Raw genomic sequence first — 24000 nt, forward strand, 5'->3', positions numbered from 1 at the left:
GAGGAAGAGAAGAAATGACAAAGGAAGAGGAGGAGAGGGAGAGGGAAAGAAATGGGAAAAGAAAAAGGAAGAGAAAGAAAAAGACAAAAAGGACACAGGGTGGGGGTGGAGGCAGAGACAGAGAGAGAGAGAGAGAGAGAGAGAGAGAGAGAGAGAGAGAGAGAGAGAGAGAGAGAGAATATGAATGAGTGAATGTAGAGAGGAATATAAAAGATTGAGGGGCTGGAGAGATGGCTCAGAGGTTAAGAACACTGGCTGCTCTTCCAAAGGTCCTGAGTTCGATTCCCAGCAACCACATGTTGGCTCACAACCATCAGTAATGCGATCTGGTGCCCTCTGCTCACATGCAGGCTGAACACTGTATAAATAAATAAATAAATCTTTAAAAAAGATTGAGTATAATTTGGGCATCTTTTTTTTTTAGGAGGTTGAACTATGGCTGGGGTCAAGCACTGTTTATTCCTGCAAGAGTCAGATTCACTGGGTGGTGGTGGTGCCCAACAAAATGATCAGACTCAAGGAGCTAGGAAGATGGCTCTGTGAACAAGAGTGCTTGTTGTGCGAACACGAGGACCGGAGTTTGAATCTGAGAATCCACGCACATATATATAAAGGAAAATGTGGGGGGTGGGGTGAGGGGTGTATGGGGGCGGGAAGGATTGCTGGCTGCCAGCCTCCAGGTTCAGTGAGAAGACCCTGTCTCAAGGGCATAAGGTAGAGAGACACCACCAGACACTCTCTTCTGGCCTCTGCAATGGCGTGAAGGCACACACACACACACACACACACACACACACACACACACACACACACAAACACACACACAGAGAGAGAGAGAGGGATAGGGAGAGGGAGAGAGAGAGGGAGGGAGGGAGGGAGAGGGAGAGGGAGAGGGAGAGAGGCACTTCTCCGGGCAGAAGATTGTTTTGTCTGTGTGCTTACACACTTCCAGGTGAGTGCTTCGATGTACGAACTTAACATTATGGCCGTGAGTACGTGTGTTCATGCTCAAGTGATTTGATGATTCCATCCACCCCCCAACCAACCACATTTAGGCACATGTACTTAACAGCAATTAGAATGTTTGTGCCCGCTGTGCATGCATCTCCCCAGAACACAAAGCTCTCCTCAACAGCAGCCTAAGCAATTCTAAAGATTAAAGCTGGTGATTTGCAGAGCTCTGTGGTTCATTTGCTTCCTGCAAATGTCAAGATTAACAAAGAAATTCACCAGTCCCAGTCTGCTCCCTTGGAGCTTGTGCTCAGGCCTGAGGAAGCACGGCAGGCTCACACATGGTTATAGGACTCAGGAAGAGTCTCTCTTGATTTCCTTTATGGCCAAGAGGCAAATTTGCTACCATTGCCTTTGGCAAAGTGTCTCAGGACGACATCTATTTATGTATATTTGTACCAGAAGTGCTCCCCACTTAGCCTTTTCCACCAATACTCATTGGAAATATGGCAGATGTGTGACCAGTAAAAGGACAACTTAGGTCTTAGAGACTGTGCCCCAACTGTTTGTCATCGGATGAGCATGACAACTTTTTCCCAACTCTGGAGATAGGTCCTGAACTAATTCCTTTCCAACTTTCCTTCCATGTCTATCTTAATTTTCTTCCTGTTGCTGTCATAGGATCCTGACTAAAAGTAACAAGGGAAGAAAGGCTGTTTGGTTTACCCTTTCAGGTCACAGTCCGTCACTGAGGGAGTCAGGGCAGGACTCAACAATGGGGAAGCATGAAGCAGAAACCATGAACGGAACTCTGCTGACTGGCTCTCAGATGCATGCACAGCTGACTTTTATACAACCCAGGACTGCTTGCCTAGGGAATGGTGCTCCCCACAGTGGGCTAGGCCTTCCAGCATCACCTAATAAGACCTACACCTAATAATCTCCTACAGATACCCCTAAGGCCAATCTGATCTGGGCCATCCCTCTATAAAGGCACTTTTCTTAGAGGAGTCTGGGTTCTGTGGGGTTGACAATTAGTTAAGGCTAACCAGGAACTAGTGTTTTGGGAGCGTGGATGCAGCTCAAGTTGATCCAGGCACAGGGAGATAAATGTACCCGTGATTATGAATCAAAGCCCTTGTCCTAGGAGCTTAGAAATGTTTTTCAAATATGTCCTAGTTACACTTAAGAGACCAGTAGCCAAGGATGGCTGCCATGTTGGATGACTTTCCTGGCGGAGCTAAGGCTCCAGTGTGTGTGTGTGTGTGTGTGTATGTGTGTGTGTCTACAGGTAATATCTAAATGTGCAAGTAGGTGCTCAGGGAGGCCAGCAGTGGGTGTTGAATCCCCTAGAACTGGAGTTAAGGGGTAGTTGTGAGCTACTTGGGAACTAAGATCCTGTCTTCTGCAGTAGCAGCGAGGAGTACTTTTAACTACTGAACCATCTCTCACTGGCCTGGAGCTAAGCTAGTCTGGGTGACCAACAAGCCCCAGGGAGCTATCTGTCTTTACCTCCTCATTGCTGGGACTAACTACAGACATAAGCAGATCATCTGGCTTTTTATGTAGGTTCTGGGGTTTGAACTCGAATCCTCATGCTTTCAAGTGAGTCTCTTTATAATTGAGCCATTACCCCGGCCTCCAGACGTCATTTTAAATGCTGTTCCTGGTGGAGTCAAGGCCAGCTCCATTATAAATGCTGGTGGAATCAAGTCAGGCCACTCCTTGAGATGGGTGTGTGTGTGTGTGTGTGTGTGTGTGTGTGTGTGTGTGTGTGTGTTGGGTCTACATCTATCCTCTCAGTTTGGGCTGTCCTCCATTCTCAGAGTTCTCCTTTCTGTTTGTCTTCCCTCACTGTAGTTAATTATTCACCAGCTCAAAGGTGACACACCTGAGATTCACACTCAGCCTTCAACACAGTTTGTTTCCTAACGTTTTGGGCTTTGTGCTATTGTGCGGCTTAGTTTTCTCTTATTCTAAGTGACTCGGGGGAAGTATCCAACTCAACTTTCCACTTCAGAGATTGTATTTGTTCTAACCAGTATCTCCTCTGGGGCACTGGCCAGTCCTTCTCCCACAAGGTCTCTGGGTGTGAGAGAGACACACACACGTGTGTGCACACATGTGGAGGCCAGAGATCAACATGGAGTATCTTCCTCAACTACTTTGCATCTTCTCTTCCCCTCCCTTCCATTCCCTCCCCTCCCCTCTGTTCCCTCCCTCCTTCCCTCCCCCTCCCTCCCTCCCCCTCCCTCTTTTTCTCTCTATCTCTCTCTTTTGGTTTTGGAGACAGGGTTTTTCTGCACAGCCTTGCTGACCTGGAACTCACTCTGTAGACCAGGCTGTCCTCGAACTCACAGAGATCCACCTGTCTCTGCCTCCTGAGTGCTGGGGTTAAAGGCATGCACCAGTGATCTAATACTTACAGATTAAACTAGGCTACCTGGCCAGAGAGCTGCACCTCCCCACCCTCCACCCCGCCTCAGCCACCTGTCTTCTCTCCCCAGTGTTGTGTTTACAGGCACGCACTGCCATGCCTCCCTTTAAGTGGATTCTTGGGATCTGAATTCTGGCCCTTACTCTTATACTAATCACTGAACCTTCTCCACAGCCTCCCGACCCTGAGGTAATTTTGAACATATGGAATTCAAAGCACAGCATAGCACTCTGGGAGATGATGCTCTCCTTGTGCAAGTGCATTTAGATGAGCTGGCAAACCAACATTTTTTTTAAGGCGTCTTACAGACATTTGATTAAAATGCTTTTCTTCGGAGTCCGTCGGCCGTCGCTGTGACAGCGTGTTTTCAGCCACACAGGCAATCAGATTCAAAGGCCTTCAGAAGGAAGACAAGATGCAGAGGTGACAAGGAATGACAGCGTAGCTACCCTGGAGAGGTCACCATGTGGCCTGCCCACAAAAGCAAGGCTCCCTGAGTGTGGCGAAGCAAAAGCAGTGGGGCTTATGTATGGCACTGAGTGCCAGGTGGGAACCCCTTTTGAATGTACTTATTGGGGCTAGAGAGATGGTTCAGTGGTTCAGAGCCTTTAAAACTTTTAAAAATATATATATGTACATGTCAGTGTGAGCACATGTGGAGGTCAAAGGGCAACTTATGGGAATCAGTTCTCCCTTTCTGCCATGTGGGTCCCAGGGACTTGGTGGCGGAAACCCTTACCCAATGAGCCATCTTGCCTGGCCAAGGTGCTGTTTCTTTTCCTTGTACCAATCAGTCTCTGGAACACCCGTTGCTCGTTAAGATTCTGTACATATTCTGCCCTATTTTTGCACAATGCTGGTGTTGTTGTTGTTTGGGGAGACAGCTCCCCCCCCCACTCCCCCAGACCCCCCGCTTCTCCCATCTCTCCCTTCACAAGCCATCTCCTGAAAGTTGCCTACTAGTGTTTCACAGTCTAGATCACATTTTATCTCCCGTGTCAAACTTTCCTGGGTCTCCATCCATCTCTCCCAAACAGAAACACGCTGCCAGGGCCTCTTGGATAAACCTCCCGTGTGGCGTTTATCTTTCATTGTTGTAGCCATGATTTACACACTCCTTTTCTCTTATGGCATTGTGAGTTTTTCCGAGAAGGAGACAGTAAAGGGAAAAAAAAAATTAAAAAAGTTCTCAGGGCTCAGCGAGCAAAGGACTTGCCGTGCAAGGGTGAGGACCTGAGTTCTAATCCCCGGTACTCACATGAAGCTGGATGTGGTGATGCATTTCTGTGATCCCAAAGCTCTTACGGTGAGATGGGAGACGGGGTCAAGAGAATCCCCCACAGCTTATGGTCCAGTCAACCTGCCATGCATAACAATGAGCAAGAGACACCAACTGGCCTGAAGAGATGGCACATTATTTAAGAGCGCTTGGGGCTCTTGCAAAAGACCTGTGTTTGGTTGCCAGGATCCACCTATGGCAGCTCATTACCACCTGTCACCCAAACTCTAGGTGTTCTAAGATTGTCTTCTGTCCTTTGGGGACATCTCATGTTCCCCCATCTATACATATGTACATAAATACAAAATTCAATCTATTTTTTTAAAAAAAGAGACATTGTCTCAAACAAAGCAGGAGACAAGGACTGTTATCCAGGGTACCCAGGCACTCATGTGTGCCCAGCCACACACAGATTTTCTTTCTTTCTTTCTTTCTTTCTTTCTTTCTTTCTTTCTTTCTTTCTTCCTTTCTTTCTTTCTTCCTTCCTTTCTTTCTTTCTTTTTTAATTCTGTATCTTCAACACCTTATAGGCCCATGACAGATGCTTAGCTTTTCAAATGTCACCGTGAAGCTAATGTTTATGGGATATACAGGCATGCTTGCCCTTTGGTCTGTTAAAAACGAACGAGCAGGGTTTCTAAATGGATGCGTTATCTGTGTTAGAACCAAGGCTTGGGCGTCATTCTCCATCTGTCGTCAGAATTGAGCCATAGAGGCTCTGTGCGGTTTCTTGAAATTTTTTTTCATTGTTAAAGCCAGTGGGATGAAAAATATTTGGAATTATATAAAGCCACCATCCCCGGGGAACAGGTGATTCTTCCCTGAGTGATCTGATGTGGCATCTCCAACCAGGCATTAACAGGTACCCTGGAGGGGATTTAGTTTTCCTACAAGTCTAGGCCCCTCATTAAATCTTTGACATCTCCAAACTAAATGTTCTGCAACCCACCACAGGTACAGGCCACCAGAAAAGCGTACTCATCATTTTTCCATCACTGTAACAAAATACCGGAGGCAAGTTGACTTAAAAAGAGAAAAGGTTTATTTTAGCTCAAAAGTTTCAGAGCTTTCCATTTTTGATTTACAGGCCTCATGCTGTGGTTTGAATGAGTGATGTCTGACAGGCTTTTGCTCTGAATGCCTGCTCTTCAGTTGGTGTGGTGCTATTTTATGAGGGTCTAGAAACTGTAGGGGACGGTGCCCACCTGACAGATATAAGCCACTAGGGGTGGTCTGGAGGTTTAAGCCTATTTGGCCTATCTGTGGTTCCTGATTCACTTTATGTTTCCTGATTGGCTATGAAGTGAAGAGCCTTGCTCGTCTAATGATCTAATGATTGACCCGTGGGGCCTTTGGAAGATGTTTAAGATCCAAAGCGAAGCTCAGTTGAGAGTGCTTAGTTTGCAGCCCTAAGGACCTGCGTTCCATCCCCAGAGCCCATTTGAGATAAAGGCCGGTGTGATGGAGCATGGTGGTAGTCCCTGTGCTGGGGAGGTGGAGTTAGAGCACCTCTGGGGCTCCCTGACCAGCCAGGCTGGCCTACTTGGCTACTTCCAGGCTAGTGAGAGACTGTGCCTTTAAAAATAAAAGAGCAGGGAGCACCTGAAGGAATGGCCCTTGAGAATATCCTTGTATTCCATATGCATACACACGCATGCATCTGCAGATGCACAGATGCACACATACATGCACACACATGCATCTGCAATGCACACACGCATACACACACATGAGCATGCACGTGCATATGCATGCGCGTGTGCACGCACACGCATGTGCGCACGCGCACACACACACACACATACACACACACACACACACCACCAGCAAATTCAGTATGTTTCATTTATCAATGTATTCAGTAAACATTAGTGGTCCAACGTATGTGCCCAAGATGTCAGTTGAACAGATGTTGTTCCTCCCTTCCTGGGACCTGCAGGCTACTATAAGCCAGTTGTTGGGCTGGTGAGATGGCTCCGAGGGCACAGGAGCTTGTTGAGCAAACCTGGCAACCTGAGTTCAATCCCTGGAATCTATGTAAATATGGGAGCAAGAACTGATTCCTGAAAGTTGTCCACTGAGTTCCATATGCAAATCATGCACACACACACATGCACATGCACACATCTTGTGCTCATGTGCACACACATGCACACATGCACACTCACCCATACCCATGTATGTGCGCGTACACACATGCACAGCACAGACACATGCATACACACCTGCACATACATAGGCATATACACCCATTCACACTCACCCACACCCGTGCGTGCTCACACATACACACTTTTTGATTTTTAAAGGCTCCAGGGGCCCTTCTGACTCTACCTCCCTAGTACTGGGGCTACAAGAATGCTCCACCACACCTGGCTTTATCTCAAGTGACATTTGTTTTACTGTGGACATCTTTCGTGACTATAGAGGCTCTACTTATTTTCCTTTTTTTTAGGTATTTGTATCTACTGCTTTCTCATTTGTTTTGTTTTAGTTTACTTAGCTAATTATACTTTTGAAAAGGGTTTAACTTTTAAGTGTGTGTGTATAGGTGTGTGTGTGTGTGTGTGTGCGTGTGCGCGCGCGCGCATGTGCATGGCACAGAGGCAGAAGAGGGACCTGGATCCCTGGAGCTGGAGTTGGTTGCGAGCCACCTGAAGTGGGTGCTGGGAACTGTACGTGGATTCTCTGCAAGAGCGTCAAGTGCTGTTAACCACGGAGCCACGTCTCTGGCTTTAGTCATGCTTTTTGCCTCCTCATTATTAAGCGACAAGGTAGTTGTCTCATCAGCTGCTGATGTACATTATTTTTCATTTGCAGTGTGTTGTAGTCTCACTGTCTTCCGAGGAACGCGAGTCTGGGTTATTATTAACCTGCTATGCTTCAACTTGGAAATTCTTTCACGTCCAGGATCTGTAGCTACTCATATTTTCTCTGATCTTTGGGATTCTAAACTTAGCTTTTTAGATGTAATATTAATCTTGAGGTGTGCTCAGAGGATAGGTGGAGACTAGAGACCCTGCATCACTGACTGATGAATTCTGTCCTCTGGTTTGTCCTAACTCCTTGGCCTAGACTCTTGGAGACCCATCTGTGTCTTATCTCTCGGCTCTGTTTAACCTCTCAGAACCCACAGTGTGAGTGAGGACTGCCTTGACCTCTGGTCCGCCTGCCTTTGCCTCAAGTGTGCTGATTGCACGTGTGCAGCACGGTGCCTGCTTTATGCAGTGATGGGGCACAACCCAGAGTTTGCTAGGCCAAAGACACACACACATGCACACACACACACGCGCGCGTGCACACACACACACACACACACACACACACACACACACAGCGAATGAAGTGATAAGACCTTTAGAACAGTTTGGATTGCTCAGGAGTGAAGGGGAAAGGGGCAGATTCTCACTGAGAAGAGAGACTTGCATGGAAAGGCCTCCAGTTTCTGGGAAGAACCCTGCTGCCCGACTGTGAGGTCTGCTGGATCCTAAATAAGGCTATTTACTCTTCCCGGGTTGTACCCTTTCTTAATGTCCCTCCAGCTGTCCTGCAGCCGCAGGGCTGATCTCTCTCCTTCTACTGGGCGTCAGAAGCTAATAGGTTAGCTGCCTCCTAGTAAGGTTGGGGGCGTTGCCCTTGCCTCAAGTGTGTGGAGGCTTTCTTAGCTCTGACCTAAAACTGTCTGCATTAATTTACTCTTAATTATTTTTACAGATTCTATTCCTGGGCTATTGCTTAATAAAACTCAAGGGGTTTTCTTTTCTTTCTTTCTTTTTTTTTTTCTTTTGCTTCAATACAATAAAACCAGCTGTATCAAACCCAGATAAAATTATCTACTAAGCTGAGGGTCTCAAGTGTGCCCCCTGTGCCCCAAAGTGTCTCTGTGTGTCCTCTATTCTCTTTTAGACAAAGAATTTAAGTATAAAATAGTCAATTATGGTCAGAACCCAGGCTAAAGGTGAATCTTTCCTATAAAAAGGAAGGGAGGAAGGAAGGAAGGAAGGAAGGAAGGAAGGAAGGAAGGAAGGAAGGAAGGAAGTCATTCTGCCCATAGAGGGGCGGAGGGTTCTTGCTTGTACCAGGACCTCCCACTCTACCTTAATATGGCTAAGGAGGTTTTTTTTCTAAAGATAATTGTTCTATCTTTGGAAAAGCAACTTCTTATGACTCAGAGGGGGGAAAGTACTTCCCAGGTAGCCATGGAGCCAGGAAGTGATCCATCCAAGAATAAAAATACCTTTGGAGAACATTCCAGAATAAATGTTTATAGGAATCAAGCTGGCAGGGAAGAGACAAGGCTTTGTGTGATCCTGACATAGGCCTGCACACCAACAGAGGTGTTCTCTTGGCCAGGTGGCCCTGGTTCAAGCTTCCTGGCATTCTTCTGTGTTGAGCTAAGTTAAGAGAACAGATTCCCTCTCCAGGGGTAGGGAGACTCACTTGTAGACACCCACAGCCTCATGCATTTAATTTCTGGAGTTTGTCTGGGGTTCTGTGGACCCCAAGATAAGCACTCACATGATGGAGTGGGCTGACTCTCCATTGCTGAGAAGGGCATCATCACCAAGATGGATAGGACAGACCCAGGGAGCTCCAATGCTAGAGTAGGCTGTTTGTCACGAGGCCTAGCTAATGAGATATGTGACTGGCTCTTCTGATAGGAACCACAGAGCTCAACAGAGGAAATTAAACAGCCCAGCAAAGTGTGCAAACTCCCGTTCCACTAATGAGAGCTCTGAAAATGGGGGGGGGGGGCGCCTGGATCTGTGCTATTCCATCTCACATCTCATTCTGCAAGGTCTGCTATTGCTAAATGTGGCACCATTCTCCTCAAATACAGGAGAAACATGAGGAGGAAGATAAGTGTAACCAGAGCACCAGGCTGCAGGGCCGTACTTGACCCAGGCAGCAGTGGAACGTTTTGAGCCCTGATTAGTAAATCAAGAGAGACAGAAGCACTGTTGTGCTGGAGATGTCTTTTAAGCCTAGAAGAGCTGTCATGCACTTCATAACTGTGGATGGAAGATGAGTGGGTACCTTTGATCATGTGGATAGAAGGTGGGGTAAATGGGTCAGTGCGGAGTGGGGGGGGTTCATGCATGAGTTCAGTAGCTGTTTCTCTCCTGAGTTTCGCATGAAGTTCTGGGGAACCAAGAAGAAAGAAGACTGCAGAGAGACAGAAGACAGCAAAGGAGGAGCAATGGGCATCAGAGTGGAGGTCTAGGCACACCGCAGGGGCCTGGGCTTAAGGGTAGAGGAGCAGGTGGAGAAGTGATAGGGTATATTAGGCAGAGAGAAGTGTTCGTGTGCATGGAGGGCTGGCATTCCCAGGTATGGGACATATGCATCTTTATAGGGATTGGACAGGGAGGAGCTATGGGGTCGGAGAGAAGATTTGGAGCTCAGCCTGGGTGCTGTGTTTGGTTTCATCATCACACCGTAACCAACATGTAACAGAAATAACTTAAGAGAAGGATTTCTTTTGGCTCCTGGTTTTATCAGTCCGTCAGCTAGAGCTGGCAGGGTGGATGGAGCACAGCAGCTCACAGCACAGCAGGCAGGAAGAAGGAAGAGAGCATGCAAGGAGTCTAGCTAAGACACAGCTCCCAGAAACTTCGGAGCCGACTTCCTCTAAGCCCTGCCTCCCACCTTTCCCTACCTCCCCATAATGCTGTTATGTCATGAAACCATCAAGGGACAAATCTGTGTATTAAGTCAGAACCTCCATGCTAATTTCATTTCTGTTGCTGTGGTTTAAAAAAAAAAAAAAGAAGAAGAAGAAGAAAAGAAAAAGAAAAAGAAAAGGAAAGAAACAAAGAAAAACAAAATGGAAAAACAGCTTAAGGCAGAAGGAGTTCATTTTGGGTCACAGTTGCAGGTCTCACTGAGCATCATTGTGGGAAAGTCAAGGGGGGCAGTTTGAAGCCCCTAGTCACATCATAGCCACAGTCAGGAACACAGAGAGATGAATGCAGGCACCCCTACTGCCAGTTCTCCCCCCTTTTCCCCTCCCCCTCTCCCCTCCATCTCTTCCTCTCCCCCTCCCCCTTCCTCTCTCCCTCTCTTCCTTGGGGGAATCCAATAAGACATTCAAAGCAATCCCCAACAGGCACACCCACAGGCCAACCTTATCTGGATAATCCCTCATTAAGGCTCTCTTCCCAGGTGCATCCAAGTTATATCAAGTTGACAATTAAGACTAATCATCGCAGTACTAAGCTACTCCTTCTGATGGCCTTCTCCGCCTCCAAGCATGACTGTAAGGGGCGTAGGGGGGTGGGGGGGGGGAGGCAAGCTAGTTTCCTTGAGATCGAAATACCCATCCACCCATCTGAAATGTCAGTAATCATTTTTCTCTGCTCTCTGACTGGATACAATTGATCAGCTGCCTCCCACTTGTCCACATGCCTTCCCCCATCCTGGTGGAACATACCAGCAAAGTGTGATTAAAATAAACCCCTTTTCCTTAGGTTGCCTTTGTTAGGTATCTTGGTAGAGCAGTAAATAAAGCAACTGACACACCAAGGAAAGGCAGACAGATGGAGAGGGAAAAAAACAGCAGCCCAGGATCTGGAGGTGTGAGGGGGGGGGTGAGGGGGTCTCCAGGGAGAAAGGGAAGGAGACTGTGATGGTTGGAGCTGGAACTAGCTGAATACAGCATGTCTGGTCTTGCGGAGGAGGCCAGGAACGGCCAGGGGACTTTGACGGTAATTGCTCTATAGCACCAGGATTTCTAACAAGGTAGTTCTGGGCATTTCTTGGGCTGGGTCAGAGTCTCTGAGGCTCTGACAGGAAGGAGGGATCACAGTGGCAATGCTTCCTGAGGTGAGAGACTTCAGACAGTGTGTAAACGTCTCTCCTAAAGTAAAGAACAGTGTGTTAGCCAACCCCCCCCCCCCCCCGCAGAGGAGGGAGGGGACAGGGATAGGTTATATTTGTACATGACACACAGAGAGAGGCAATGTGGGGGGTGGGAGTTGGGCGGAGAGAAGGAAGGAAGGAAAGAAGTGGAGAGAGAAATGGGAGAAATGGAAAGACAGAATGATGAAGAGAGGGAGAGAGATAGACTGAGGGACAGATGGCAAGAAAGGGATGAGAAATGAAAAGATAGAGATGGAGAAAAAGACATAGAAGGATGTAGAAAGATGAAAGCTGGAGAGAGAGAGAGAGAGAGAGAGAGAGAGAGAGAGAGAGAGAGAGATGGAAGGAGAAGGAAATAAGAGAGGTGGAGAAAAAGGCAGGAAGAGAGAGAGAGAGAGAGAGAGAGAAATGGAAGGAGAAGGAAATAAGAGAGGTGGAGAAAAAGGCAGGAAGAGAGAGAGAGAGAGAGATGGCAGATAGAGAGACTGATATGGGGAAATGGAAAGAGAGATCAAGAGACCACAGCTGGAGAGAAATAAAGAGGAGAGAGGGAGAAAGGTAGAGAGACAGAGAGAAGGGAAGATGAGGAAGGAGAAATGGAGAAGAGCAAGGAACATTTTCTTTTTCTTTTAGGTTTTTTTTTTAAGACAGGCTCTCATTATGTAGCCCTGGCTAAACTTGATTTTACTGTGTAGCCAAGAGTAGCCTTGAACTTGCAGGAATCCTCCTGCCTCTGCCTCTACAGTGCTGGGATTACAGGTGTGTGCCAGCACACCCACCTTGGTTTCAATTTCTCATCTGGTTACTTAACTGTCTTACCTGTGTTTAAGGCCTCATGCTGTGAACAAGACCACCATTTGTCTCTAGAACTTTCTCTGTCTTATGATAGGAAACTCAAAAGCCATCAGACAACTCTATTTGCTTCCACTGCTCCCATGGTTCTCTCTGGTGAACTCTTAGCAGGTGAGGGGCAGGGACAGCTGTCCTGATGTCATGACTTCACTGGTGGCAAGGGTAAAGGGGAGGGCAGGAGGGATCTCTTCCTCATTGACACCATCAAACAGCAGACAAGAGGCAGAGCCAGCTCTCCCACGCTCATGCCCTTGGAGCCAGCTCTCCCACAACCCCCACATCCAGGGTCAGCTTTTCTGTGCTGCCCAGGTGAGGGCCAGGGCTTGCTCTCCCAAGTGCTGCAGCAGGCGAGGGGCAGAAACAGCTCTCCCACACTGATGATCTTGGGACTAGCTTTCCTGTCTGCCATAGGTGGCAAGGGCCAAGGCAGGGAGGCAGCTCTCTCTCTCACCCATGTCATATCACAAGCCAGGATCTTTTTAATAGCATATGATCCTTTCGTGGATCTTATGTCTTAGATGATTTTATAGGCAGACAGATGATGAGTTCAAGGTCAGCTTGAGCTACCTAGCAAGTTCCAACCTAGTTTAGGATGCCTGGCGAGGCCATGTATTCTGGTTTCCTTTCTGTTGCTGTGATAAAGCAGTGAGAGTAAATATACAAAACTTTGCTTGCCTACTTGCTTACCTCTGTTGGCATTCTCTCTTATGTTGTACCTAGGGAATGGTACCGCCCACGATGGAATGGGTCTTCCTTCAACTAACAATAAAGACAATCCCCTACACACTTGCCCTCATGCCAAACCCGATATTGATAATCTCTCATTGAGACCCTTCCCAGGTGATCGTAGGTTGTGTCAAGTTGATGCTTAAAAATAACCAGTCCCAGAAAAGCCAAACGGTTGGGGCAGTAGCTCTGCAGGCTGCATAGCTGGCTTTCTAGTCTGGGAGGCTGACAAGTCAGGAAACATGTATAGTTTCTTTTATATAGAAATGGCAAGATGGTGAGGTCAAACTGCCTGCCCCACAGTGCAGTTTAGCTTGGCATCATCAAAAGAGCTAGAGCAGTGGTTCTCAACCTGTGGGTCATGACCCCTTTGGGGGATTGAATGAATGACCCTTTCACAAGGATCACTTAAGACCATCAGTAAATACAGGTATTTCCATCACAGTTCATAACAGTAGCAAAAACTACAGTTATGAAGTAACAACGAAAGTAATTTTATAGCTGGAGATCACCACATGAGGATACTTTGTTAAAGGGTCGCAGTGTTAGGAAGATTGAGAGCCACTGAGCTACAATATGTTTCACACTCTTCAACCCACTGGCCTGTGAGTCCTCTCTCTTTCCATCTTCAGTACTCGAGCTCCCTTCTAAAGCCATGTTCTGCCTTGTGCTTGGGAAATAGCATATGTATGTATCTGTGCCTAATACAACTTCCTCCAGAGTATATCTAACACTTGTGTCTATCATGAGCTTTGATCATTTCCACCTGTTACCCTCCTCTTGCCCCACCCCCTATACTGGTCTCCTTCCTCTTTATAGATAGCCATCTTCTATTTTCACGTCATACATGTTTTTACTTTATTTTAATCTTTAAAAAGATTCATGTGTGTGTGTGTGTGTGTGTGTGTGTGTGTGTGTGTGTGTGTGTGTGTGTGTGTGTGTGCCAGAAGAGGGTATTAGATCCCCTGGTACTGAAGTTACAGGTTGTTGTGAGCCACCTAACATAGGTGCTGGTAACTGAACTGAGGTCCTCTGGAAGTGCTCGTAACTACTGAATTTTCTCTCCAGACTCCTATTTTAATTTCATGTAGCCCTGGCTGGCCTTAAACTCCCTATGTAGCTGAGAATGGCACTGAACTTCCAATATATAAGATATGTAATATATACTACATATTATATACTATATATTATACATTATAAATCTACATTCTGCATATAAACAAAGTATGTAATATATTTGACTTTCTGAGATATATACATATTTTAAACCTAGGTGCTGTATATGAGAGAAAGCATGCAATGTTTCTTTCTCTGTTAGCTGCTTTATTTTTATCTAAATTTATGAATATGTATCTGTGCGATCTATGCTCATATGAGTGTAGTGCACACTAAGGCCAGAAGAGGGTGTTGGTTCCTCTGGAGATACAATTGGTTGTGAGCCACTTGATATGAATGCTGGGAACCAAACTTAAATTTTCTGCAAAAGTAGCACTTTACAGCTGAGCTGTCTCTCTATCCCCAGTATTTAGCTCTTTGCATCTGGCTTATTTTGCTTAATGCGGTGACCCCCATTCCCATCTCTTTTCTTGCCAATGACATCATTTCTTCTTTGTGGATAAGTAATACTCTCCCCCTCCTCCCCCCTTGCTCTTGCTCTCTTGTGTACCTGTGTATATCTTAGAGATTTTTCAGCTTTCTAGAACATAAATCCAGCAAACATAAAGCTATTTCTCATAATAACTACCATGTACACATGGCCTGCCATCAAGTAATGTGTGAGACCCAGTAGATTCCTAACACAGGTGAGCTGGGGGTGTCCTGTGTGGGGAAGGATCTCAGTGGACACCTAGCAAAGGAGAGCTGAGAGTGCCTGTCTGAGAAGGTCCTTGTGGGTACACAACTCAGAAGAGCTGAGAGTGTCCTGTATGGGGAAGGATCATGATGGAGATACAACACAGAGGAGCTGAGCTCGCCTGTGGCGTGGGAGGGTCTAATGTAAAGGAAGGCTCTTGAAGGCTGGTCCCATGGGTATATTAAAGTGAACAGAGGGGGTGCTGAAGAGATGGCTCAGAGGTTAAGAGTACTGACTGCCCTTCCAGAAGTCCTGGGTTCAATTCCCAGCAACTACATAGTGGCTCACAACCATCTATAATGTGATCTAATGCCCTCTTCTGGCCTGCAGGTGTACATGCAGGCAGAGCACTATGTACATAATTTAAAAACTTTTTTTTTACTGTGTACATAATTAATAAATCTGTTTAAAAAAATAAAGTGAACAGAGAAGCTAGAGCAGAGAACAGAGGTGTCAATCAGGCTAACTGGGTGTTTTCATTGGATTATACTTTTTCATGAGATTCTAGAAGGTTCTCTCTCATTCTTTCCTACAAGAAGCCTGGAGCAAGAGAGAACATGAGTTATTTCAATGGCTTTGCAGGCAGCAGGGCTGAGGTGTGGAGAGGTGGTAGGTGGGAGTGCGTGCCCAGGGTAATGTGGTGCATCGTGAGATACTGCTTCCTTCCAAATTCTCCCAGGATGTGGATTTATTGTTGGGCACTTACTAGCACAGTCTCAAGTTACAAGTCTGTTTGGTTGGGGGGAGGGTGGCCTCTGGAGCAGTGGTTCTCAACCTACGGATCACGCCCCCCCCCCAAAAAAAAAGCCAAGGGAAAACACAGATATTTACATTATGAGTCATAACAGTAGCAAATTTGCAGTTATGAGGTAGAAATGAAAATAACTTTATGGCGGGGGGGGGGGGTCACCACCACATGAAGAACTGTATTAAAGGGTGGCAGCAGCATTGGGAAGGTTGAGAACTGGCTGCTCTAGAGGAACAGAATGAATAGAGTGAATCTATATTATACTACGGTGTTTAGTAGGTTGGCTTACGGGATACAGACGAGGTGGTTCACCAATGGCTGCCTTCATACCGCAGAGGCTGGGAACATGGTAGCTGCTCAGTCCATGAGACTAGAGGCCTCAGTAGTCTGAATGAGTGGTAAAGGCCTGGGGGTATTCCCAGAGAGCCATTTTAGAAGGCCGAAGGGGCTGATGTCTGTGAAAGATGGCTGCCGCAGCAGTAGTTGAGGGTAGGTGCACTCACAACCAGATTCTATTGCTTATGGGTAGGGATGACAGTGAGCACAGAGTGTGCTCCAGCTTTCCTTCTTGCCTGCAAGGACTAGAGGCTGTTAATAATAACAGACTGGCACTGGGGAAGTGGCTCAGTTGGTAGAGTGCTTGCTTAGCATGCCCAAGGTCCCAGGTTCCATTCTCAGCACTGCACAAACTGGGTGTGGCGCTGCACACCTCTGATGGTAGCACTGGGGAGGTGGAGACAGGCAGATCAAACATTCAAGGTCAACTTTGGTCAACCTGGGTGATGTGAGACCCTGTATCAAAATTAATAAAAAAAAAAAAAATAAAATAAAATTGGCTCAAAGAAGTAAGTGTTCAGAGTAACTGGGCAGGAGCTGCATATGGTCCGTCTTCCCATCTTTGGTATGACGAGTAATGGGCTGAGATGGAGCAGCTGCCAGGCTCTCGGGCTGAGGATGCGAGAGTGAGTCCTGAGAGACCTGCTGGTATGCCCTCATTCCTCGGATCGCCACCCAGTCAATAAGATGTCTCCTGCCAATAGCTCATGAGCCTATCAATGGCCATTCTTATCTCCCCTGTGTCCCTAGGCAGTGAATTTGCAGGGCCATAGCAAAAAGAAAAAAAAAAAATCAGGCTGTGTGATCCATGAATCCCTGAACCATCTCCTCAGGAGGCAGGGATGTATATTGTAACAAAACTTTATTTTCTTTTGGAAATTGCCAGTGTGATTCATACGGCCTGACACATCCCAAGCTGTTGAGCATAAAGAAACAGACGTCTCTCTCTCTCTCCTCTCTCTCCCTCCCCAGCATGTCCCTCCCACTCCATCCCTTCATCTCATCTCCTTTGTTTAGGTCCTTCTATGCACTGTACAATCTCACAGAGACAAGATGAGTTGTATCTTTGTACTCCTGTGGGGTGTGTGTGTGTGTGTGTGTGTGTGTGTGTGTGTGTGTGTGTACATGTGCAAGTAGAGGCCAGAGAACAACTGCCTCAGATATCATTTCTCAGGTGCTATCTATCTGGTCTTATTTTAGTTCTTTCTTTAATTTTTAAGATTTTTATTGTGTGAGTAGGTGTTGTATCTACGTGACTGTCTGTGCACCACATATGTAGCTGGTATTCATGGAGGCCCGAGACAGTGCCAGATTCCCTAAAATTAGAGTTGTAGACGGTTCTGAACTGCCGTGGGGGTGCTGGGAATCTAACCTGGATCTTTAAGAGCAGCCAGTGCTGTTATCTACTTTTGTGGGTAGGGTGTGCCTCTGTGTGTGTGTGTGTGTGTGTGTGTGTGTGTGTGTGTGTGTGCGTGCGCGCATGTGTGTAGGTACATTTGTGTGGGGGTGCATGTGTGTGTAGATGAGCACATGTGTGGGTTCATGTATGTGTAGGTGCACATGTGTATGGGTGCATGTATGTGGGGTGCACATGTGTGTGGATGCATGTGTGTGTAGGTGAGCATGTATATGGGTGCATGTGTGTAGGTGCACATGTGTGTGTAGGTGCGTACATGTATAGGTGCACATGTGTGTGGATGCATGTGGTGGGTACATGTGTGTGTAAGTGCTCATGTGTGTAGGTGCACATGTGTGTGTAGGTGCGTACATGTATAGGTGCACATGTGTGTGGATGCATGTGGTGGGTACATGTGTGTGTGAGTGCTCATGTGTGTAGGTGCACATGTGTGTGTAGGTGCGTACATGTATAGGTGCACATGTGTGTGGATGCATGTGGTGGGTACATGTGTGTGTAAGTGCTCATGTGTGTAGGTGCACATGTGTGTGTAGGTGCGTACATGCATAGGTGCACATGTGTGTGGATGCATGTGGTGGGTACATGTGTGTGTGAATGCTCATGTGTGGTGGTGCACATGTGTGTAGGTGCACCTGTTGGGTGCACGTGTGTGTGAGTGCACATGTGTGTGAATGCATGTGGAGGCCTGCGATTGATGTCAGGAATCATTCCCATCATTTTTCCACCTTACCTGCCAAGACAGGATCTCTCAATCAAACCCAGCGCTCGCCTATAGGGCTAGCCTCTGGCCAGCTTGCTCTGGGGACTCTAACATTGCCCTCCAAGCCTGGAATGACAGGTGGACTTCCATGCCCAGTGGGCAAACTCCAGTTCCTATTGTACTACAAGAGGATATCCCGCAGCTCTCAGCTTGTTTGTTTTAACTAGCTGGAACTCACCAAGTAGGTAGTTTGGATGCCAAAGAACCCCAGGGATCTTCCTGCCTCTGCCTCCCCAGCACTGGGATCACAAGCATGGACCACCACACATATTTTTCTTATGGTGGGTTCTGGAGATTGAAATCTGGTCCTTGTGCTTGCGTAGCAAAGACTACCTACCAATTGAGCCATCTCCCCAGCTGCAGGCTTGTGTTTCCAATAAACCTCTCAAGACATTAGATCGTGGGGACATTTCAGGCTCCAACCAGGACAGCATGTAAGCAGGGAGGTGACACAGGTAGGTATAGGTGGATGTGTCCCCAACAGTAGCATTTTCTTTTTCCTTTGGGGTGAAAAATTTGAGTGAAGTAGCTAGATCTTCCAGTGCTTTATTGCTTAGGTTTATCTCACGATTCTTAGTGAAGAAAAGGCTAAAGGAAGGCTGGACACATAGCACAGGTGGTATAGAGTGCTTCCTAGAAACCCCCAGCCCTAGTTGCATCCCTGACAACATATAACCTGGGCATGGTGGTGCACACCCGTAATTGCATCACTAGGGAGTGAAGACAGGAGGAGCATCGGAAGTGCAAAGTTATCCTCAGCTGCATGGTGAATCCAAGGTTAGCCCAGGATACCAGAGGCCTTCTCTAGAAATAAATAAAGAATGAGACATACACATACACACACACACACACACAGAGAGAGAGAGAGAGAGAGAGAGAGAGAGAGAGAGAGAGAGAGAGAGAGTGTGTGTCAAGGGAGAGTGATGAATCCCCACCTTGGTAAAACATAGTGAGAAATTGACTAAAATCCTGTATTCAGCCACATCTTTTGTGCTTTCTTGGTCTGTTATTTAAAAAAGAAAATTACTTTACATGTATGTGTTTGTATGCCTGAGTTGTATGTATGTAAGTCACATGAATGCAGATGCCTGTGGAAGCTAAGAAATGACATCTAGTCCCCTTGAACTGGAGTTCCAGGCACTAGGGAGATGCTCCATCTGCTGCTGGGTACCAAACCTGGCTCCTCAGCAAGATCAGGGCCCTTAGTCTCTGAGCCATCTCGCCAGCCCCTCCTGGGTCATCTTGCTTTCTCTGATAGTTTTCCTGTTCTCCCTTCCCCAGGTGTAAGGAGCTCAAATACTCCAAGGAGTTACCCCAGATATCCATCATCTTCATCTTTGTGAATGAGGCCCTGTCTGTGATCCTGCGGTCAGTCCACAGCGCTGTCAATCACACGCCCACACACCTGCTGAAGGAGATCATCCTGGTGGATGACAACAGTGATGAAGGTATGGGGGAGGACAGCCTGCCTACAGGACTCAGTGCCTGCGGGAAATGCCGCTTCTGTTCCCAAGGGAACCGTGGTGGTGTCCATGTCTCCTGCTCCCCGGAGGAGCGTAATGAAGGGAGGGGGAGTCTTGTCAGACATTGGTTCATTAGTATTTGAGTCCTCTAGGGATCTGTGCTGGTTAGTTTAACTGTCTTCTTGAGACAGCCTAGAGTCACCCAGGAAGAGAGAGACTATTATCTAGATCCTGTTGGCCCATGGGCATGTCTATGGAAAGTTGTGTTGATTGTTAGCTGATTAGGAGGGCCCAGCCCATGGTGGGTGGCACCATTCCCTAGGAAGGGGATCCTGAAGTGTGTAAGCCAGGAGAAAGTCAAATGTGAGCAATCAAGCAACTACTCATCTGCTTCCACTCTTGACCGAGGGTATGATGTGACTAGCCGACTGCATCTTGGCTATCCCGAAGTGATGAGCTCTAGCCTTGAATTGTGAGCCAGATAAACTCTTTCCTCTCCAAAGTTGCTTTTGGTTAAGCTGTTTTATCAAAGCAACAGCTTCCACCAACACGACAAAATGAAACTGAAACGGGCGCTTATAAAAACTACTGGGTGGATGGGTAAGATGTCTTCCCCTCAAGAAAGCATGAAGATCTGACTTTGATTTCTCAGAGCCCATGTTTTTTTTTTTTTTTAAAATAAACAGGTGTGACATGTTGGCACACACTTGTAATCCAGGCACTGGGGAGGCAGAAGCAGGGCAGATCCCTGGGGCTCATTGTCCACACAGCTTCACCTAATCAGTGCACTCCAGGCCAGGGAGGGACCCTTTTGAAGGGGATAGCTCCTGAGGATTAAGAGCTGGGGTTATTCTATGGCCTCCACATAACGTACATTTGCATACATGTGCATGTGCACTTGCATGCACACATACACACACACAAGTGCACATGTGCACACAGAATTAAATAAATGGGTAAATAAAGTTACTGGAGTCGATCATGATGGCCCACTCCTCTAATCCTAGTACTTGGGAGGCTGAGGGAGGAGGGTCATGCATTCAGGGCTAACCTGGGCTATGTAGCAAGTTCTTTTCCAGTCTGGCCTACATAGTGAAAACTTCACTTAAAAACAAGACCTATTAATTTTCCCCTTTCATATCACCAAAAGAACACAAAGAGGAAGTTCTGTTTTCTTCCTCTTCCATCTTGTAATACCATCTCCACTGCATTTTCCAAGACCTAAATATCCTTGGGACTGGGGAATTGGTTCAGTCAGTGGAGCGCTCACCATGAGAACATGAGGTCCTGGGTTCGAGCCCTAAATGCCTTGTAAGTAGTCAAGCTTGGTGGCATGCACCTGTCATCCCAGGCCTGGGCGTGTGAGGTGGAGACAGAGGATCCTTGGAGCTTACTGGGCTGGCCTAGCTGAGTCACTGAGATCCCTATTCAGCGAGAGGTGCAGTCTCAAAATGTAAAGGTAGAGACTGATTAAAGAAGATACCCAACCTTGTTCTCTGGCCTGCACACACACATGCACACACACATGCGCGCGCGCGCACACACACACGCATGTGCACACACATGTGTACACATACATGCACACACAGTGTTACATGCTCTGTTAAGAACACATCTTATATTAGAATCCCTCCATATTGGGTCACTGAGTCCAAAATGATGGCAGGTGAAGTTGAGCCACGTTCTCTGGTGTTTTGAATTCAGCATACCTAGAGACAATTGGTCAGTTAAAAAAGAAAGCAAGCAATTGTTGTGGGTCCATTAGAAAACTCCTAGAGTGTCCTGAGATGCTATCAGACAAAAGGACGTTGGCCTTGTGTATAGAGATAGGCAGTGAGAATTGTGTTCTTGTATCTGCTCACCAAGTACAGGAGTCACTATGCTCACTACCAGGAGAAATCCCTGGGCTCAGGACTCTACAACTGCAGAGTGAGCCTGCTAAAGGCTAATCTTCCAAATGTCCATAGGAGTAGGAGTGGCCTGAGCCTCTTGCTCTGGGTAGAAGAATTATACCATAAGGTGCTCTCAGGTTGGGATTTTTGTAGCCTGATCTCCAGGAGATCAGATCTGCATCAGCCTAGAAGTGGTCAAGTTTCCCATGATGGTCCAGTATACTGATTAATTCCCAAAGATTTGGTGAACAGAGCTCCTGGGCCCAGTAATCTGTCTTCTGTGGGCCTTAATTTAGTGTATAAGAACTGATCACTGAATAGATTTTTCTTTCTTTCTTTCTTTCTTTTTTTCAAAATAGAGTTTCTCTGTGTAGCCTTGGCTGTCCTGGACTCACTTTGTAGACCAGGTTGGCCTTGAACTCACAGCAATCTGCCTGCCTCTGCCTCCCGAGTGCTGTGATTAAAGGCTTGCGCCACCACACCCGGCTGAATAGATTTTAATACTAGAATTTCTCTCCCTTTGTCTATTCTCTCTCTCTCTCTCTCTCTCTCTCTCTCTCTCTCTCTCTCTCTCTCCCCCTCCCTCTCCCTCTCCCTCTGCCTCTGCCTCTGCCTCTGCCTCTGCCTCTGCCTAAGTCTTGGGATGGCAGGCACATGCCAGTATAACCAGTTTATGTGTGCTGGGGCCAGACCCTGGGCTCCAAGCATGCTAGGCAGGTGCTCTACCACTGAGCCACATCTACACTCCCCTGCCCTTCTCCTTTATTATGTACCACTTTGTTAGCTATAGCTAGCTCCTTCTAAGCCTGACATTGATCTTGGGAGGAAGAGATCCCTTCAGTTCTTAGGGCTCTCAGAATTTTCTAGCAAATTCTCTCCCTAGTATGGTTCTTCTCTGCAGCCTCTTTGCACCCTCACTGTAGACCTCATGTTCCAGTAGAGCACCCTACCCTCACAAGAGACCTCTGCTTTCATACCCAGCTCCATTTACTGACTGATGTCCCATTTGTCCTCCGGTGCCCCAACCTGCTACTTCTCTTAAGACCCCTTTGCTTGGCTCCCTGCTGTATGTGACACAGGCACCTCACTGCCCATTGCAGCAAGCATTAACATATGATACCACTGTGTCTTGAGGGACGGGACTATGCAGGGTGTAGGTGGTAATCATCCCCCAGTGGGTCAAACCCAGACTTATTGCTAACTTTAAATGTCAAGTTGACCCAATCTAGAGTCTCCTGAGGAGAGAGACTCAATGAGGGATTGCCTGGATGAGGTTGGCCTGTGGATATGTCTTAGTTAGGGTTGTCTTAGTGAGGGCTTCTATTGCCGCAGAAAAACACCATGACCAAAAAGCAAGTCGGAGAAGAAAGGGTTTATTTGGCTTACACTCCCATATCATCAGAATAGAAACTCAAACAGGGTAGGAACAGGGAGGCAGGAGCTGATGCAGAGGCCATGGAGGGATGCTACTTACTGGCTTGCTTCCCAGGGCTTTCTCAGCCTGCTTTCCTATAGGACCCAAGACCACCAGCCCAGGGATGACCCCACCCACAATGGGCTGGGCTGCCCCCCTATCAATCACTAACTAAGATAATACCTTTCAGCTGGATCTTATGGAGGCCCTTTCTCAAGATTCTATCTACTCAGATAACTCTAGTTTGTGTGTCGGGTTGACATAAGACTAGCCAGTACAGGAGGTGTATATTTTGATCGCTTTAATCAATGTGGGCACTGCGTAGGCATCAGCATCCTGGGTCTGGGCTGGGTAATTGAGGATCACATGAGCTGAGCACTAACCTGCACGCATTCTGCCTGTTCCAGGCTATGATGGGATGTTTCAGGCTCCCCCCTTGGCTTCTTCACTGTGACGCGCTATACCTTGAAATAGTGCACTGAAATCAACCTCTCATCTCCTAGGTCGCGCTTGTCACTCAGTGGGAAATGGAAACTAGGGCACATCCACGGGGAGGTGGGAGCCTAGTCGAGCTGTGGGAGGGTAGGCAGATGCCACCCGTGAAGCAGCTAATGATGGCACACAGAAGAACTAGATGACCAAGACAGCAGAGGCGACTCCCCACAGCTCCATGGATGAAGTGCCAACAAAGTCCATGTAGAGGATATGATTGGGGAACAAATGTCTCAGCTAGAACCCCAGCTCCAAAGGAGATAACAAAGTTCTCTGGTAAGGCCAGGTACTCAGTAGTTTCTATAGGTATGCTGAGCTGGGTTTCAAAGAAGCAGAAAAGAATGGAAGATTTGGTGGTTCATTTGGGTGGTGAACAGAACACCGATGGGGCGTGGGATGTGTTCCATGTTTAGTTTGATTGCAGTGGTGAAGTCCTCTGTGACAACAAAGGACCAAGGAGAGGAAGCACTTATTCAGCTGGCAATTCCAGGTCACAGTCCATCATCGAAGGGATGTCACA

The 24000-nt window shown here is 47.1% G+C and overlaps 1 protein-coding gene across 2 annotated transcripts in view; it reads left to right on the forward strand.

The window, feature by feature from the left end:
- Galnt17 (polypeptide N-acetylgalactosaminyltransferase 17) overlaps positions 1 to 24000 on the forward strand; it is a 473219-nt gene that overhangs the window by 232042 nt on the left and 217177 nt on the right. For both annotated transcript variants that reach the window (XM_051161367.1, XM_051161366.1), the window contains exon 3: positions 19501 to 19667. In XM_051161367.1, the coding sequence (XP_051017324.1) occupies positions 19501 to 19667 (167 nt within the window). The remainder of the gene's footprint in view (positions 1 to 19500; positions 19668 to 24000) is intronic.

Source organism: Acomys russatus, chromosome 19, assembly GCF_903995435.1.
Source record: "Acomys russatus chromosome 19, mAcoRus1.1, whole genome shotgun sequence".
Classification (NCBI taxonomy): Eukaryota; Metazoa; Chordata; class Mammalia; order Rodentia; family Muridae; genus Acomys; species Acomys russatus.